This window comes from Stegodyphus dumicola, chromosome 9 (genome assembly GCF_044657685.1).
Source record: "Stegodyphus dumicola isolate Sdum_Otavi_A_Nest chromosome 9, ASM4465768v1".
In the NCBI taxonomy this organism is placed as follows: Eukaryota; Metazoa; Arthropoda; class Arachnida; order Araneae; family Eresidae; genus Stegodyphus; species Stegodyphus dumicola.
In genome coordinates, this window is record NC_140776.1 from 42528843 (window position 1) to 42548652 (window position 19810).

General features: G+C 32.2%; 1 protein-coding gene across 2 annotated transcripts in view; it reads right to left on the bottom strand.

Annotated features, from left to right (window-relative positions):
* The window catches only part of LOC118196873 (uncharacterized), an 86024-nt gene extending 69386 nt beyond the window's left edge, over positions 1-16638 (bottom strand). Inside the window, exons 1-2 of one of the 2 annotated variants that reach the window (XM_035368361.2) lie at positions 16490-16638; positions 5369-5448 (exon numbers count right to left, since the gene is read on the bottom strand). In XM_035368361.2, coding sequence (XP_035224252.2) covers positions 5369-5435 — 67 coding nt within the window. In that variant the 5' untranslated portion in view covers positions 5436-5448; positions 16490-16638. The remainder of the gene's footprint in view (positions 1-5368; positions 5449-16489) is intronic. The other variant, XM_035368367.2, reaches the window with a different exon arrangement.
* Between the last annotated feature and the right edge of the window lie 3172 nt (positions 16639-19810).

Below are 19810 nucleotides of genomic sequence, written 5' to 3' on the forward strand. Positions count from 1 at the left end.
ATAACTGAAAGTTTGTTAATACCAGAGCTTATAGTTCAACTTAAAAAAATACTGTACGTAAGAACTTGCAATGAATTTTCAATCAACAAGACTTCTATAATAATTCAGAGAAGCCAAATTGGTTAATACACGTAAACACATGAAATTTTCTTTTTGAAAATTCACGCTAATTTCAACTTACTACTTGCTTGAATCAAGTTACTTCCAATAAGAGATCAAGCATAATTTAACTTTAACGATGTGTTCTTTAAGCAAGAGTCAATAATCCTGTGTAATTCAGAAGCAACATGAAGTGAATTTAAGAAACCGAAATATTTAACCCCGCTTATATAGAAGTAAATTTTGCATAATCTTCTGAATTGGATGAATTATTACCAGAACCATGAAGAAACAGGTCTGTCTGAACTAAATTGGTCTCAACACATATTGAACTGAAATATTTGAAGGTTGTCTTGTGGTATCAAGATGTTTTTTATATTAATTTTATCTTTAAAAATAGGAAATAAAACTCAAAACAGGAGAAATGAAATAGTACGTAAATTTATGACTGTCTACTATTTCGTTTCTGCTGTTTTTATTAATATTTCCTATTTTTAAAGATTTATGTAAGGGGGTTTCTTTAGTTAAGGTATCCATACAGATAGCTAAATTGTAAGCTGCAAAGAAATCATATAAATTATTTATTTTATATAATAATATATTAGTAAATTAGAATGTTAAATTTACGTTATGGCGACGTAATGTGTGCAACAGAATAAGATGAAAAATGGAAAATATTACTTTCCAGTGAAATTTATCAAAAACTTTTCGAAAGTGCTTATATTAAAAAAAGGTAATGCATATGATATTCCTACTGTACAAAAGATAAGAAGAAACGATTTGAGTTCAAATGGTAGCACGTAATCTTTGTATTGAAAAATTTGCGTACTGAATTTGAAATTATTTGGACTTGAGTCTGAATCAAGAGAAAAAGACTTTCAATATTGTTTCAGGAAGTCAAAATCATTAGACCTCAGAGAGTGACGCCTTATAAGGTATTTCTCCCGTCTTCTTAGCATGCTTTTGTGGTGTAATGATCAGCACGCTCGGCGCGTAGTCGAGAGGTCCGAGGTTCGAGTCCGACTGAGGGCATTGTTTATTTTCATGTCTCCTGCCTCTAAATAACATAATATCTCTACGGTGAACTAAAAAAGGTGGTGGAGAACGATTCTGAACTACTATGATTTCGCGATTGGGTCCCCTAAACCTCAGTCGCCCTTTAAAAGCGGAAGTACTTAAGGTATTTTACCGCCTTCTTAGTATGCTTCTACACCTTAGGGCGTTGCTTATTTTTCACATCTCCTGCTTCCAAAATATCCTAATGTTTCTACAGCCTGAGAGAGAAGAATTGTAGTACGAACAATCCCTTATGAATGTAAGCTCCGTCTCTATAATGGAAGAAAGGAGAGAAATTTAAATCCTCAATTATAAATATAAAATTGCAGTTGTAGAGTATTTTGTGCTAATTAACTCAACAGCATATTATATTGAACTATACTATAAAACCCGCGCTTGGCTAACTCTCACAAGGATGGAATGAGATTTGTAACTGAGAAAAGATCTGAGTTGTTAAAAGTTTAGATTAAGAGTCTTGGCAGAGACACTAAACCTAGTATTATTTCCTATCATAAAACTTCAATTTCTTTCTCCCAGTTCTTCGACAATCGTCAGCCATTTTATTAACTGAATTTATTTACGCATTCAGTTAAATTTAAGCCAACGCTTGTTAAGTTTTTTTTGCACTGTAGATCTCCAGCATCCAATTAATTTTAATTTTAAGTTCACATTTGCGTTATCTGAAATCCCGCAAACTGCTGAAATTTAAATTGTAAGTACAAGCCATGACTTTGCTCAGTTTAAAGTTTTAAATAAAAAGGCTGTTTAAATCTTCTTCTGACTTAGTTTTTAATTCCACACACACGGAGTGATAACTCTCTTGAAACACTCAGCAGGTTTCAAGAAATTGAGTTAAGGAGTGAAATCTTAACAAAGTGAAAAAAATAATGGAAAGGTTTAAAATGTATTTAACATTTATAGAGTCTATTAGGCATTCTGGAGCAAGAAATACTAAAAATCAGTAAAGTGCTTGCTGGAAATCGAGCTTTGAATCCTCCGATTGCATGTCGAACGTGCACTACGTAGACTAGATATGAGAAAAGCGAAAATTCTTTACACTCTTTCCCACGTAAAAGGCAACTTGGGGTGGAGATTTCCCCATTCGCCAAATACTGGTAGTAGACGAATCACCGTTCACCAAATTTTAGTTTTGTGCCACTTGTACAGTCTCACTGCTATTTTTTTGCAGGGGAAGGGGAAAATTCCTTGCACAACTTTTATTTTAAACTGATAACTTACATAGTAAATTATCAGTTTAAAACACAAAAATGCTTCCCAGAAGATCGGGAGCTTAGAGACACCGGCTAATCCAGATGCACAAACTTTAAAGCTTATATAAAGGCTTAATGATACTTAGGAATGCATATTCCAGAGATACATATATGCATTTATGCAAAGATATATCTTTCAGAGATGCATTATCCAAACATCTGAGCTTAAAATTTTGAAAAAGAAAATTACGTCCGATTTTTCATTACAAGTTTGAGAATATGAATTTTGTTAAGGTATAATAGCCAAAGAAGAAGAGAAAAGGGGGATTTAATAAGATGCATCTATCATACCTGTAATTACACTCCTTTGCAAAAAAAAAAAAAAAAAAAAAAAAGCACCCTTAAAAAATAATAACGCTTCACAGCGTGCGATTTCACTGCGCAACTGGCAGCGCATAAAATAAGTAACAATTGTAGAGGGTTTACCGTTTTTTGTTTTTGGCTTTGCAGTTCCCTGAAGATACAACCAATAATGCCGTTACGATATTGTTGAAGATTTTAGACAATTGGATGACTTCGAACATGATCGCATAGAAAGGATGCGTGAACCAGACTAGTCATTCCGAGCAAAAGGCCGCTACTTGCACCGTATGCACATGGCTGTTCAAAGGTGCTGGTAACAGTTCCAGCATAATAATGAGTACCTTGCAATTTGGTTTTGCAATTGCAAGGTACTCATTATTATGCTTGATTCTGTAGATGAGTACCTTGCAATTTGGTTTTGCAAGGTACTCATCTACAGAATCAAGGCTGTAGAAGGCGAAGGTGCATGAACGGAAGGCAAAACCTGATGATTATGTCACAGCCCCGAACTGACCCTACGGCATCATTGCTCATTATTTAAGGTGTTACAGCCTCTTGCATACTACCCGTGGAACCTTTCGCCATCTCACGGTACTTGGCTGAGGCAGGATTAAGATAACAGCGGCCTTTAAGATGTCTGCCTTTAACCCACAACATCGACAGAGTTGTCTGGAGTGGCGTCGTAGGTGATCATCATGGCCGCAAGCCGAATGGCATCACCTAGTTTTCAGCCATGAATCTCGCCTTAATTTTGGAGCAGATAACTATTGTGTCCGAATGAAGAGGGACCAGGACCATTGGTCCCAATCAGCCTTTGTTTTGTAGAAGCATACAGCCATTACCGCTGGCGTCATAGTGTGGGGTGCTGTCTCTTCCGATAGCAATTTGGCTCTATTCATGCTGCATACAACTTTAACAGATCAACGATAAGTTGATGACGTCCCGCGGACGTTTGCGTTACCCTGCATGGCACGCCGTAGTGAAGGCATTTTTAAACAGGATAATACTAGATCTCAGACGGTTCGCATGCATATCTCTCACAGTCTCTGAACTGTTGACACTCTTCCTTAGCCAGCTAGATTACCAAACTTTTTGCCAATCGGTATGTATGGGATACGGTAGGCCACCAGATGATTCAGGCACCCCAAAATATCACAGATACCGAGCACCAACTGAGGAATTACTAATGGAATGTATCACAGGAGGAGATTAGGTATCGTTAATACTGCTTACTTTAATGTTTACAAGCATGCATCCCCGCCAGGGGATGTTTCGCCTATTACCTATTGAAACATTTAATAGGAAGTTGCTAGCCACTGACGGATCTTATGACCTTGAATGTTTAATCATTTAATCATGATATAATTAATTTCAAGCTAACTACGTTTTTTAGATTTTCCTAGAGTACTTAAAATATTTCCTTTCCCTAATCATTATAATTTTAGGGCTTCTGTTACATGAAATAAAAAAATAGTTTCTCGTGTGCAATAGTTTTAATGAGCAGCATCTGTTACTTCGTAAAATATTTTTTTTCTATATTTTTTAATCTATGACTTTTCAAGATAATTTTTAAATCATTGGAAAATTAGATGAGTAATATAAATTATAGAATAAGATAGTAAACATAAAATAGAAATTTATCTCAAATGTAGTATCTTCAGATGTCCTACAATTTTTTTGCTCCGAAGATTAAGTAAATTTCAGATCCTACCAAGGAGATGCCTCTTTTCTTTTTTTTGGGGGGGGGGAGGCAGCACATGCAAATGTTTTTATAAAAGTCAATAAATGTCAATAAATGTATAAAAGCACATTTTCAAAAACTTACAAAATAACATGTAATGTGAATGATCATTATAATAAAACATAAAAATAACATAATATTTAAGCTAACAAATTTGATAATACATATAACATTGACTTTCGTAGCTTAAGGTAAAATATGAGCCAAGAGGACTGAAATATGCGATTTCAACTTAATAAATTCTTTTTTTAAAAAGCTATTATGCAGGAATTTTTTGCTACTGGTAGTTATATGCATTTCATTAAACATAGGGACATACATAACACAGTAAGAATAGTTTTACATCATATTAAAATAGCCATCAATGAACTCAGCGTAACTGAACAAAAAATTTAAATCATAAAAAGTTATAATTTTAAATATTCGAGAAAAAAAGTAAAAAGTATTACTTTGCCATGCGTTAACTTTAATTTTTGGGAAAAAAATTTAATAATTCATTTTTATATCCTTTCCAATAAAACAATAGATGTAAATAAAAGACTTTCAGATGTAAATAAAACGATTGGAAAGCGCCGATCATTGAACAAAGGAAAATGCGTGTACTTTTACAAAGCTGAAAAAGCGGATAATTTTTCAGGTTTCGTTTAAAAAAAATTTTAAATATTTTCATATTGTTTTTATGAACAACTCTATCATTGTTTTTCACATCTTCAGTTAAAGAGATTCTTGTATATTTTGGGTCTGACCTTCACAATCAGTTATGTAATGAACTGACCTTGAAGTTAAGGCGATCTGATTGCTGAAGAGGAGACTCATTAGGAAACTGTTCCAACACAAAATATCATCATTAAAGAAAACTTACATATAAGAAATACTTAGAAGAAAGTAAAAGACTTACCTTCGGTGAGAATGCGAAGGGCAGCCAAAAATGATACCAACGGCACCATCTTCCGGCTTATAACCATCTTGTGGTCACACCTACATGAAGAAAAACATGTTGGCTTAGTGATCGCCAAGAGTTACTTTAGTCCAAGCTTCATGTCCACCGTCCAGCACCATCGTTACGGTAGTTGGACATGCTCGATTATTGGTGGAGTTGATTTTGTTAAATTCAACAATTCTGCCGTTGTTGGGAAGGGGAGGGGAAGGACCGTTCGAATTGAGTTCCGAAATCACCTTCCGGGAAGATGCTCTATGGGTGAACGAACTGGATATTTTTTCGCGATGCATTTTTGTTCATTTCCGGATGTGGTATAGGATTGGGCAAAATGTTTCGTTTGGGATTCGTCAACCAGTATTTGTGACGTCACATTGGATTTCTATCGTAAATTTTTTATTTGCTTGTTTCCGAGTAGGTAAAGGGGACACAGATTCAGCCAATGGGATTAGGCTCTCATAGATTTCGGATTAAAAGAATTGAAAAAAAAAAAAAGACACAAAAAAAAAAAAAAAAAAAAAAAAATGGAGAAACATTAGGGTCAGTAGGGCAGAATTTTAAACACAGCTTATCCAGCTTGGGTAGTACAACGCTTGTGAAAGGAAAATCGACATCATTCCCTGAAATCAACATCCGCGATATAGTCAAAAAGAAGTAAAATATTTTTTGCTGCTGTGAATTTCGCTTCGATTTCAGAAAAGAAAATTAATTTGCAACATTGACCGTCAGTTTAGTCTGCACCACGCATGAACAGTCATTACTCGTTTTTTATATGCTTAATCAGTTAGTGATTTAATATCTTTCCTTTTTTTAACCTGGTAAAATTTACTTAAAGGAATACTGATTATCATTTCTGTTACATTCTAGTAATTCTATTCTAGCGGTATCGCTTAGTAAAATACATGAATTTTTCATCGCTAAAATATGGTATTTGTCATACTTTTAAGTGTTTTTCAATAAATTATAATACAGTTGCGGATTGCGATAAGAACGTTAATGTGTTCGTCGTTCATAGTATTTCTAAGTATGCAATGTTAATAAAGAAATTATTTTTATATAATTTTCAGCAGTGGCTATTGCAATAAACTATACGCGAAATATTTCTTTTTATTAAATTTGGTGATTTTATTGAAAACGCTCTCATCAAATAACTTAGCCCCAACTTAACACCTTTTCTCAGAATTCGACAAATACGAAGACCTCTTTGTAAAAGAATAAGCTAGTTAATTTTTAATAATATAAGCTTTACATACGTTCCAGTTTTAGCCCAAAGGAGCGTGAGCCCAGAAGGTCTCTTAGTCTCGGAAAGACGTTTTGCTACGAATCACTAAAAGCGCTGAATTACTTTTCAAATTGTTGCCACAAAATATTATTGGGCTCTGTTATACTTAAAGAAAATGAACAATGAAAAATCTTCACGAAAGTATGCATGTTTCTCGTATTGTGGAAAAAAAATGTGATGTGTACACCACATGACTTCCTTGTACGGAATATTAAATTATACGCAATTTTTCTTGCATTTCATTTAAACTTATTGGATTGAATTAAATCTATTTCGCCGACAGCGCATAAACCACGATATAATAAATGCATTCTTTAAAATTCACTCTAGTATTTGTTTACCATAACGACATTCTGGCGCTAGATTCACTTAACAGTATTAATAATTATATAACAGTTAACTTATATAATAATTATATAACGGAAACTAAGTTAACTGTTATATAATCCAATAATTATACAAAAGTTAACTTATATATTTCGTTCATATTATAACTCATAATGCACAAAATTTATATCATTTAAAGAATAGAACTATCTAATCGTTGCCACATGTTCTATTCAAATACTGTAATAAAGCTAGAATGATGTATAAAAGAAATTAAGCAAACAAAACAAAAAAGAAACAGTTTTTCACAGACGATTGAGTATTTCTCATTTAATTAATTCAGTTCTCACTTCGCGAGAAGGCAAAAATACATAAAAACTCAAAATATCTATATTAAAAATTACGAAGTAAATCTTAAACACTTATTTCCTCGAAAAAATTCCAGAAATAATTAAGCACGATTTAATTGGCAATAATAAATGAATGCGTTGTCTTTGTTGTTGCGAAGCTAAGTTTCTCTAGATTGGCAACAAATCAACTAGTCTCCTGTTTCAAATGTAAACATTAATGGCCGCCATAAAAAAAAGGCTTAGCGGCACTTAGACAACTTTAAAATTGTTGATAATTCTAAAAATATTGCGTACAGATTTACTAAAGGCATGAAAACCTTAACCAGAAGATAAAAACAACATAATACAATAATTTTTAAAGCAAAAAATGTAGAACTTACAAACATATAAGAGTAAAGAAACTGAGATCACTGAGCCGGGTAACAGAGTGGATATATATATAATTATATTTATATACGTTTGGTTCGGTGGATTGCAACCAAAAAACGAGATGCACATCTAAATGTTATAGCAGTCCCATATACAAAATTTCAACGTTCGGAGGCTACTCGTTTTTGAGTTATGCGAGATACGTTCGTACAGACGCCACGAAAAATTCTCTTCAAATTAATTTTAAAGCAGTTTTATAATTTTTTGGAGGAAATGAGTCTTTTATTCTGTTCTTACGTACAGATATCACGCAAAAACATCGTTAAATTGCATTCGATAGCGGTCAAAATGGATATTTTCGTTGAAATATGCTGTCTGAAACTTTTCGCAATTACAATACTTCCTTTTTACTTCGTACAAGGAAGTAAAAAATGGTAGCTAGAGCCATAAAATTTTGAATAACATAGTTATCCATCTGAATATTGGCACCAACTTTGAATTTCGAATTTGTTTTTTTAATCTATTTCATATTTTGTAAACGTTTAACGAATTTTTGTTTAAAAAACTCAAAGATTTCAAAGCCAGCAGTGACAACACTCTACTAAATAAGATATCTCCAGCACGCAACACTGTCTATCGGAGATTCTAGATATGCTGTTTTTAAAAGTTTTCAGCACAAAGGAGCGTTAGCTTAAATTTTCATTTCTAATTCTTGTTTAATTAAACCATTCTAATCAGAAGATGTAAATTTTTGTGTATTTAAGGTAATGTAGCAGCAGTCATAATTAATATAACAAAGTGAGAGAATGTTGAATAGTTCATGACATTGGAGATCTCTAGGGATGAGCTTACATTCTTTTTGTCAATTGCGGTAAAATGAGTGCTTAGTAAATATATACTTAAGCAGCTAAGATTTTTTAGATTTCTAGCTGTTAAGAATCCCAGATGACGATGCTGTTTATTAAGATAGTCATCTCTTCTCCTTCTGTTTCAATGAGAGTTAAATGGAGAACTTTTGTAACATTAAGAAATCCAATTTTTAAGTATTTTGATTTGTTTTTATTTTCGTACTTCTAGTTTAGAGTTCTCGACTTCGAAATCTGTTTTTAAAAACTTATACGTTAAGTTAGAAAATTTAGGAATGGCCAAACATTTAATGTCTAACAACACAAAAGACATGCAAAATGCCCATAATTAATTAATCTATAACTAATCATTTTCTCGAATGCTAGTTTTCGCTTCATTAGATAAACATGGAAATAATTTCTTATGGATATTTAACAGAGACACATAATATTTATATGTGTTAAATAATAAATACTCGTTAATATAATATTAACGAGTCTTGTGTATACTAATCTAGTGTTTACATTCGCTACCAAGCTGGCGTGGTGCTGGCAGCCATAACTTTGAACAAGCTTTTCTCTAGCGGGGTTGCTGTTAGAGGAAGCTGGGGTATAGAAAATGCCCTGATCTGCTTTCTGACGGAGTTTCTAAGAAAATTATCATAGAGCTGGGAAAACATGTATTGAGATAAGAGCTAAATGATTGATAGGAACAGTAAACCAAGTGTTATAAATCGTCTCTTGGCCACGATAGAATTTTTGAACTAGATGTGGCTGAAGGTCGTATCAGTAGGATACGAGTTGCTTTATTGTTTCCTCTAAAAGTCACAGTAGATAACACTTAAGAGGTACAATTTTAGAATGTTTGTAAATACATGATCCAAATTAAATATAAAATTAGAAGTATCTCTAAAGAATCTTTCTTATGATCTATTTATATTTATTACAACATATCCCTGTACTGCCGCAAATACATCTTTTGAAATGGAGACAGTTAAATCTAACTAGACTGCATTCGTGATAAGCTAATGGACGGTGCAAATAGCAGAAAATTCTAGCTCCTTTCGATTTCAACAGCATTTGAAGAACTCTTGACGAATACTGAAAATTTTCTTTTTTCATCTCTTTACACATTAGACATTTGTATTTTAATTATATATAGTTAATAGTTATAAGCATATTTTATGCTATATATATATGCTTATAACTATTAACTAACTAATTATATATATATTTAATAATAAAGAAATTTTAATGTGACTACTATATCCACTTTAAATAAGAAAATTCTAAAATAGTAAGGGATAGTCTTTAATAGTCTAAAATAGTAAGAGATCGTATCATTATTTAAAAATGTAGGGATTTCTTTACAATTTTCGAATCTTCTTGGGATGGTTTAATCTAGTACTATTAAATTATTAATTTAAGTATATACTCTTAAATTAATAATTAATATATGTATATATACCCTATATATGTAAGATATAAAAAAATACAATAGCCGCTTTAAAAATTATTTGGCGACTTCAAAATTAACATTCTAGATTTGGTGATCTCCCCCTAAATTCATCTGTCCTCCCAAATTCGAGATCTTTCGACATTACGTAACGCTGCTTGAAAAAGGTAACTAAAATTAATAACTAACCAATCGTAGCTCATCGCTAGAATCGCCCCTACTCTGGTATAAAAACCCCTGGCAGTTAATTACGTCACTTCTGATAGCCCCCACCTTGCTAATATCTCCTCGCTTTGTTTCCCCGTCTAAAGGCCTGCGTCTTAAATTTAAGAATCAACGTAAATAGCAATTTATCATATTTCATTATGATTGAATCAAAGCAATGCATCGGATTTCATCATGGTTGGTAAACATCTCCGGAGATGATTTTATATGTGTGAAAATTAAGACTGGAAATTCTTCAAGTTCGTGTTATCTTCATCTGTAAGGCTTCACGCTGAGCTAGAACGACTGCAAAGCCAATTACTTTTCTCTATTCTCGGAATCATGGCACACACACACACACACACACATATATATATATAATTTATATTATGTATGCATTTCCTAAAATCTATATGTTTCATTCAAATCATAATGTCTGAAAATTATCGTTCATAAAAATGAATTTTGATCTTTTAAGAAATAACATGTAAACAAAATGAATTTTATGAAAAGTAATATTTCCATCTATTATTCCTTTAACATGCAGCGCATTATTATTATCTGTCGAATAATCAGAAGCGTAGAATACTCATTTATTAACTAATGAATTTCAATGCTCACAATTGATTACCCTTATGCTGATAATAAATGAGCTTCTTTTCTTATTTTCCTCTGCATGTGGCGTGCCAATTAAATTTCAGAGTCAACTGGAAAAACCTCTCAGGTAAATAGAAAAAATAATGCTGGATTCTTCTGAGATGGTTTCAACGAAATTTATAAGAAATCAATTTCGAATTTTAACTAGTAAAATTAACTGTTGAATTGTTATAAAAATTGTATTAGTACCTCATGTTAAATTTTAGTGGAACTTCTCTCCGATGTATTTGACGTGGCTAGCCGAAGAAGTTATCACTTTATAGATTTGCGTTATTTCATCTATATAAATTTAGACTTTTTGCTATCATTGTGCTTGTGTTGTTAGTGAAAGTTTTGCATTTCAAATTAAATTATTCTCTTCAATTTATACGATTTCTGAGTTCATGGAGCAGAGAAAGAGGTTCTGAGGACAGACGATCTTAGTCTAAGAACTGACACCAGCACCCATCCTCACAACTAAATCATAAATCAGACAGAAAGGCCATCATCTTACAACTGAATGACTATTTTGAAGGATAAGTGTAGATATCAATGGACATGGGAACATATAATTGTAAGTCTATTTTCCGTAAAAGCGAGAAGCCGCTGTTATCACCCATAAAGTTGCCCAAAGCTCATTTTATCATATTTATTGTTGTGACTTATTTCGCTTGTCTAACTGCAACATCCGTCCTAAAACTATGTTCCATTACACATTATGATTACAGTGGATAAATAACGAGAGGAGAGTACATCACAGGATTCTAGATTTACTCATGTAATAAAAATTTCCAAAGTATAACGATTTCATTGGTTATTTTTTAACACTTCCTTGAATAAGGAAATTACTTTAGTAACGTTTTACTATTTATTGCATGAAATTCCCTTTTATAAAGTTATGATTGCTGAGATATATGCTAATCAAGAATTGCACACAAACTCATATTGAAAAGTAGAGTACATTCGATGTTTCTCCATCCTGAAGTAGCGTGAACATTTCTTCCCCTGTGTTTTGGCTTCAAAAGAAACAACTTATAATGCAAGATAACTACATTTACAGGGGTACAAACTAGAGAATTTACAGGGGTTCAAAATGCAAACGTTAATCCTGTGATGGTGTTAAAGAATTCTATGATAGATGATAGAATAAATACTTTAAACAGTTATCGGATTTCATGCTGCTACAGAAGTTTAGTTTGAATTGCGTTAATAATTTGAAGCAGTGTCTAAAAATGAACTGTATAATATATGCTTGCAGGCTTTCCAGTTCATGTGCAACGTTTTTGGATTGGTTTGGTTTATTTAACTACTGCAAAGCACTCGACGGTTATCTGTATAAGGGAATAAATGCCTTCGTGGAGAACTTTCTAAGGGAAATTGGACCGTATACATATTACACATGAGAAATCCCCGAAAACGTCCATGCAGCCAGCCCGTTCGCTGAATTTGAACCTCGGGCCGGTGTTGAAATACTGGGAATCCGCCATTCGTGGGATCAAGTGGAACGAGATGATAATATGGTAAATCATCTTTCAAACTTAGGGGATTTACGGAATAGTTTAAATTCAGGCTATCTGGTTCTTCGACCCTTTGTTCTGTTCATTTAGCATATAAATCAAGATAGTTACACTTAGGTGAAGGAAAATCTATCAGTTGATAAGTGTACAACACTCCTTTGTTCTCATGAAAAAGATTTCAAAAGTCATGGAAAAGTCAATATTAGCGAAGACATGACATTACTAATATCGAAATCTATAAGAGAAGAGAATTGAAGGGTAGTACACTTCATAACTTCTATGTATATAACTCAACAGTAACTTAACTCATAACTTAACTACAACTTATATTATATAAGTTCAGAAGAAAATCATGAAAACGAGAAATTTGTTACCGCTTTATTGTTACCGTTTTATGTCTTATTGACTTACATACCTTATGTCTTAATTGGTTATTGAACAAAAGCCCTAATAATCATCATTCATAGCAAGAGAAGAAATATATTTTTCAAAATGTTATGACAAAAATAAAAAATTAAGAGCGATACAAGCACATTATTAAAGAGAACATCTTTGTATCATTGAAATATAATTTTAGGATGTAATTCTAAAGATCGTAACAGTGAAAGGATTTGAGCATAACAAGATGCATACCTCTAGCTTGTAAATCAAGTGTATTTTCGCGTTTTATAAAGATAATTTTCATACCATTTTAGTCAAATATCATTTGCTGAAATTTGTCTTTTCATCAATCACAGGGGTTCTCAAACGGCGATACTCGTACCACTGGTGGTAAGTAAGAGAAAAATAGGTGGTACGCAAAGAATCAAAGTATTTTTAACTATTAAATTCAAAAATTAAAACCAACATCCTGATTGAGGTTTTTCTGTAACACTCGTAAATTTTTGCGATCTGAGCTTTTTTCAAGAGTGGTGGTGGTAGTAATACTTTGTAGTGGGGGTACTAAAGGTTTTCAATTTTTGTTTAGATGGTACGCCTTGGTCAAAAGGCTGAGAACCGCTGATCTATCATAATATATTAGTCAGGCTATTAACAATATTAGGAGTACATAACGAGGTCAAAAATCAACGTAACTTAAAAGATGGAGAATTTCGAAAAGAGAACCAATGAAAACCTTTCATTAGCAAATATTAAGGGAAATAAAACTGGTTTAATTTTTAAACCTATTCAATTAACTACTAATTATAGCCACTTTCTAATATTTCTTTGGGATTTATGGCCTTCGATAATTATTCTAAGGAAATTTAGTTTAGAGCTGAACTAAACATTCCTAACCAACAAAAGAAGTGGAATCATGAATTAATTTTTTAAAGCCACAGCCTAACCACACCCAAGGTGTCATTGAAGTTAAATAGCTGCTAAGTGTAATAAAATAACATAAATAAAAAATCTGACGTGGGCTCACATGACTGCCTCGTACGGCATATTAAATTATACGCAATTTTTGCCGCATTTCATTTACAGTTATTTTCTCGAATTTCATTAGCCAAGTATTTCTCATTCAATTCATTCAGTTTTCTCTTCGCGACAAGACAAAAGTACATAACTCAAAATATCTTCATTAAAAATTGTAAAAAACAGAAAAAAAAGAACACCAAATAAAGTTAAAACAGTTTTAAAAAATTACAATTAAAATTACAGTTTCTACAGAAAAACAAGCAATTTAGACAGCGGGCAAGAAGCCGGATTTTTGAGTGCACAAAAGTGAATGTTAACTGTTAGACCCACAGAGCAAAATGCAAAAATAATGCTAGTATAATACTTATTTAGTTTCTATAAATTAGCATTTAAAGAAATGAGGCTCTGTCTAATTTAATACAACTATACGTATTTTTAAACTCTTTTTATTATCTCATTATTTGTTAGCTTAATTTGCCACTTAGTCTGATGCAAGAAAAGTAATTGAAATAGAGAAACTAACAGGAAAGGGCTGAGAGGTTGAACAGATTAATGGAACGAACTTTACAACTTTAAAACTTTAAAAAAAAACTTTAAAAAAGAAGAAAAATCTGAAAGGTTTAAGTTAAGTCCAAAGGGGCGTTTTTTTAACGTTTTGTGTGTTACCTTTATTTATTAATATCATGCGCTTCGCACTTAAACCATGAATTTCAGTTCAATAGCAATTTCGCAAAATAATTTTAAAATGAGCCTATCTTTAGAATTTCCGATACACAGTTCCACGCGCTGGAGATAAAAAGGATCCCCCCCCCCCGTAGAGTTTTGCCATTGCTCGCTTTCAAATCGTTGAGTTTGTTACTCAAAAACTCGTTAAAGTTTTACAAAATATGAAATCGATTATAAAACAAACTTCAAATTTGGGTTTTCACATGCCCATATGCGCAGAAGGATTACGTCTTTCAAAATTCGCTGGCTCTATGTACCGTTGTTTTATCACAATGCAAGAAATATACATATATTTATGCAGATTTTTCATTATTTAATTTCTTCAAATATAATGCAGGACACTAACATTTGGTGGAAACAGTTTGAAAAGTGAAATGGACATTTACAGCAGATTTAACGCAAAATCGCAAAACAAAAACAATAGTCGTTCAGGGACAAAGCCCCTTTGGACTAAAAAGAGAGAAGAAGTAAAAGGAGGAAAAGGAAAAAAAGAGAGATCTGCAATGTATTTGTGTTTAAAGTTTTCGAATGATTTCTCATTTTCCTCTTACGCAGTTTTTTAGATAAGTTCGTTTCAGGTTCATAACATAGTATTTGAGAAAAAAAGAACCATTTTAGAAATTAAGAGAGAAAAGTTTAAGATTCCACATTTAAGCTTAATAATATTTTCTTACTATCATTCTAATCAGACATAATTTTGCGAAACCTCTATAATGAAATATTAGAAAAGCCTACTATTATGAGTAAGTGTAACGATTAAAGAGATATTTCTCAAGTTTAAAAAAAGGATAAAAAATAAATAGAAGTTATAGAATCTGACTTTATTTGTTAGCATAACTACAAATAAAATATCTAACAGACAGTAAGCGAATTATTGTTGGGTCTGAAATGAACTACAGAGTCTTGAAAATGCTTAAAACAAACATTTTAAAAAAAATCAGAAACTTGAACATAAACTGCTCGTCTCAGGCTCACTCACATAATAAGTCACCACTACTACACAATTTAACTCTAACACTAAGTTGAATCAGAGCTTCAACCGGCGGGACAATTTAAATGATGGCAGTCATAACGCGAGGCCGAATAATTGCAATCTTATCAAAGCATGCAAAATTAAATAACGTGGCCTCAAGAGGCAGAAACACGCTCTACCTTACAATCCGAAAACCTCAGTTTAAATATTCTCAAACGTATTTGCATTCTGGTGGGGAAGCGGAAATAAGAAGTCACAGTAAAGGTCTAAATCATAATAAAGGGTTAATTATTTAAATAACAATAACATTCTAAAGTAAATAAATAAATGACTAAAGTTTGTGGAGGCTGTTTCAAATATTTAATTATCAGTTCCAAGGCTGAAATAAATTTTACAACTTCAGCTGAAATAGCACTAAATTCTGAATATCAATATATACGAATGTTCTTCGTAGCTTGAAAGCGAAAGTCTGAGAAGTTATCCGATTTTTGTAAATATTTGAAATGTAAACAGATGCATAAACCACTTCAGTATGTTAATTTGCAGGATGAACAAACAATCCTTTCCAATTCGGAATATTTTCTGATTCCCAAAATAAGGAGAGAACCAAAAATATTAAATAATTTAAACGATTAATATGCAGTGCAAATTTATAATCGCCTTTTCTAATAATATCACTTTCGTTTTTGGATTTTATTCTTTATGCATTGATTATTTTTAATTCAGCATTTAATATGGTAAACTGGATCGTCTGATTTAAGAAAGGTTTCATTTTGAATATTTCATTTCACTAATATATCATTATCTAAGTACACTTCAAGAGGACTTTGCAAATGGTTTTAAATTGCTCTAAACAATTAAGCTAATTTATTGCTTATGAAGGGAAAGTTTTGTAGCTTTTGCTTATACATTTCTGTTAGTGCATGGGGAAGAACTATAGAGCTTGCCAAAACGGAAGTAATTACACCGAAACATAGAGTAATCATAACCAGAACTTACCAGGTTCGTGTGCGGAGAGCAAGTTAAACCTGGAGTGAACGTCATCCGTTGGTGTAAGTAACAAGTGTGTCTTTTTGAAGGATGCTGGTTTTTGTGGTAGGTACAAATCGGGCGGGACGTTTACCGGGTCGGGCTTAAGATACATTGATGGACGTTCGTCCCACTTCCCCTGACAACATCCCCCGCAAAGTGGGTGGCCTTCGGACTGGCGGTCACACGCGGCCGCTCTTCCCGCCTTTGACCACTGGTCGGCGGCTATTGTTCCAGTATCTCATTAACATAAAAGCTGCGAGGTTCCCGTTACATGTAAACGTGCCATGGTGACTAATTTGCAGTTTGGAGGGGTGTTGGCTTTTTTCCACAAAGGGAAATTTTCTTCTCTTACTTTTAAATAAACATTAAAAAAAAAAAAAAAAAAAAAAAAAAAAAAAAAAAAAAAAAAAACACGCCTGCCGTTGGCATTCAAATAATGACATCACTAGAATTCGCCCCAGATTTTCCTATCATTTCTGTGTATAATTAAAAATAATTTATTACATACAATTTTTCAAAAAAAAATTATTATGTTTAGAAATCGGTGATATATAGAAATTTAATTTGCAAGTTTTGATAAAAAAAATTATTTATTTTACTAAACTGCTTAATTTTTTAATTTAGGCACTTTTTGATCTAAACATTTTCGCCACACTGTGGTTTACTCACCAATCGGAATCTTTGGGTACCGTTTTCTTTTAAAGCTTATACTCATTTTTTTATTTTTCTTTTTGAATCTGTCAGTGGACAGGGACTAAAGTAGCAAATCACTGGTAGTTTTGTAAGGATCTTAAGTTTTACTAACGTTTATTTTATTTTAAATCTTTACTATCACTTCTTATTTTCTACTTCCGGCCAGAATTAAAAGCTTTAACTTATTTATGCAAATTTGTCTTGCGAACGCCAAGTACTTAAGTTGTGGCTTTTTGCCAAGCGAGAGAGAGGAAGGAGTTAGTAGAAGCAGGCCGCTTGCCTTAGCAGTTTTACTTGGTTGCTGGTTGCCTTCCAGGCCAGAGGTTTAATCCTCTTGATAATTTTTAAACGTATTGTAGTGTTAACAGTTCTCTGTACTACATACGGCCTTTCTGTTAATATACGGCCAATCTTCAAGTAGACACTTGTTTATTAATCCAAAGTTAGTTTAGTTAGAATTTAGTTAATATTTTTATATTCTTACGTTCAGACCACAAGTGGTTGATCTCTGTATTCCGAAGTCCGGAAATCATTGTAAAGAGAGAAAAATAAAGGGTTTCGTATACCCTTCCTGTGTATCTTGTCTACTTCCCACATTTATTGAACATAGCTTTAGTAAGCTCCCTGTTCCGAGTCAGGTCATCTAATGTTCCCCAAGCAAGTAAGGAGGAACACTGAACCTGATAGTTTATTTACCTTGATCTATTACAGAGTGAATGATCTGGCTGCGTGAGATTTGCCAGGTTTTACTCATGTAACGGGAATGCAGTCCGGTCTCCGTTAAAAGTCCTACACAAAGCTATCTGTTCTTTCGCAGATAATCTTCGAATATCTTTCATTAATTAAAGCATTCAGTCAACCAATCAAATTTTTGATTTATAATTGAAATTTCTTTATAGATATTTAAAATCTTAAGTGACGAAATGCAGGAAACATTTCTGAAACTTAAAAATTTTTCGAGGATGCAAAATAACATAAAATAAACAGAGGTTATTTTGATGATATCAATCATCAGTTTTAAGGTGGAATAAACTTTGCAACTGTACCAAGAAAGGCAGAAAATTCTGAAAATGAGCGTGTGGATGTTCTATGTAATATAGAAGTGACAGGTTTGGAAAATCACATCATTCAGTTTGAATTGGACATATGATATTTGCGTATATCAATTATATAATTTAAATAAAGTTATATGGTTATTCTATATTTTAATGTGTCAGAACTATTAGAACAGTAAAGGCTCATCAGACGACTAACCATCTCGTTTAATATTTTCTAACTACAGAGATCGTAAATTCAAAATGAAGGTTTCAGACAAAATATATTTATTAACACTCAAAATTTAGGGTTACATAAAGCTTAAAATATAATACAGCCAAAACACCATTGAGGGAATTGCAGAGCATATATTCAAGGCAAATTAATTTTGACATACAAATTAAAATGCACTTAACTATTCGCGGATAAAATGCAAATTTTCGAGGCTAAGCTAACAAACTTCACTCAAGCAGCAAGGAAGTGTAATAGAATAACGGTCAGCAAAAAAATGCCAAAAGCCCTCCATTTAAATTCAAGAGGTCTACTTATTTATAATTTAAGTACCTTGCATTCTTGTGTGAGTTAACGAAAGTGCAAATAAAGGCAAACTAATAAGATAATTAGCCTAGTTAACATAAAACAAATTATAAATTTTTATGTTAGATTTCTATGCTAGTTTTTTGAAGGAAAAAAAGTGCACATAATTCTTTCTATCTTTGCTCCAATTATTTTAGTAATTTATTTAATGTATTGTATTTATAAACTGTTATTATCTGTTTTTCTTCTTTGCATTTAATGTAAAGAATTATTTAGGTAACAATTAAAAAAAATCTAAACAAGAACGAGGATATTTCTACGCATTTAGGGAAGCCTAAGATATCCTTTCAGTATATTCTATCTTTTTAAACTGGTTGATTCTAACTTCTGTGTATCAATTTTTTTTACATCGCAGAACTTCACCCATACAAATTTATCTTATTTAATTCACATAAATCGTATTCATATTCATTATTCAGTAATATAAATAGTTAAATGAGTAATATGCTAATACGAAATGTCTTTTTTTCTGGTTTTGAAAACAACAAAAGTTCGTGAGGGGGGAGAATAATGTAGTTATTTCTACCTTAATACTGAAAATCTAAATATCATAAATTTATTTAATTCCATTAACCGTTTTACAAGCAGCTATAGAAATTTGCTAATGTTTACGGAGCTAACGACGCAACCATTTCAAAATAAATAACTTAAATCTTGTACCAAAATAGTTATGTTTGTATGATAATTTTAGTACATGGCATAAATGAAAGGCAAAAAAATATTTATATTTAACGAATTCAAATTTTGAAAAAGTGAAGATTTTCAAATAAATTTTGTAAACGTAATATCCATATGATGTTGCTTTTTCCGAGATTGGCTTTACATTTTATTTTCTCCTCTTTCTTTTCTTATTAACAAGTTTTGCTGCAATTTTTTTTTCTTATGGAGAAAAGGGACCTGCTTTCAAAATGAGTACAGTTTTATTCAAATATTACATCAAAGTAATGTGTCGCCCAGATAGTA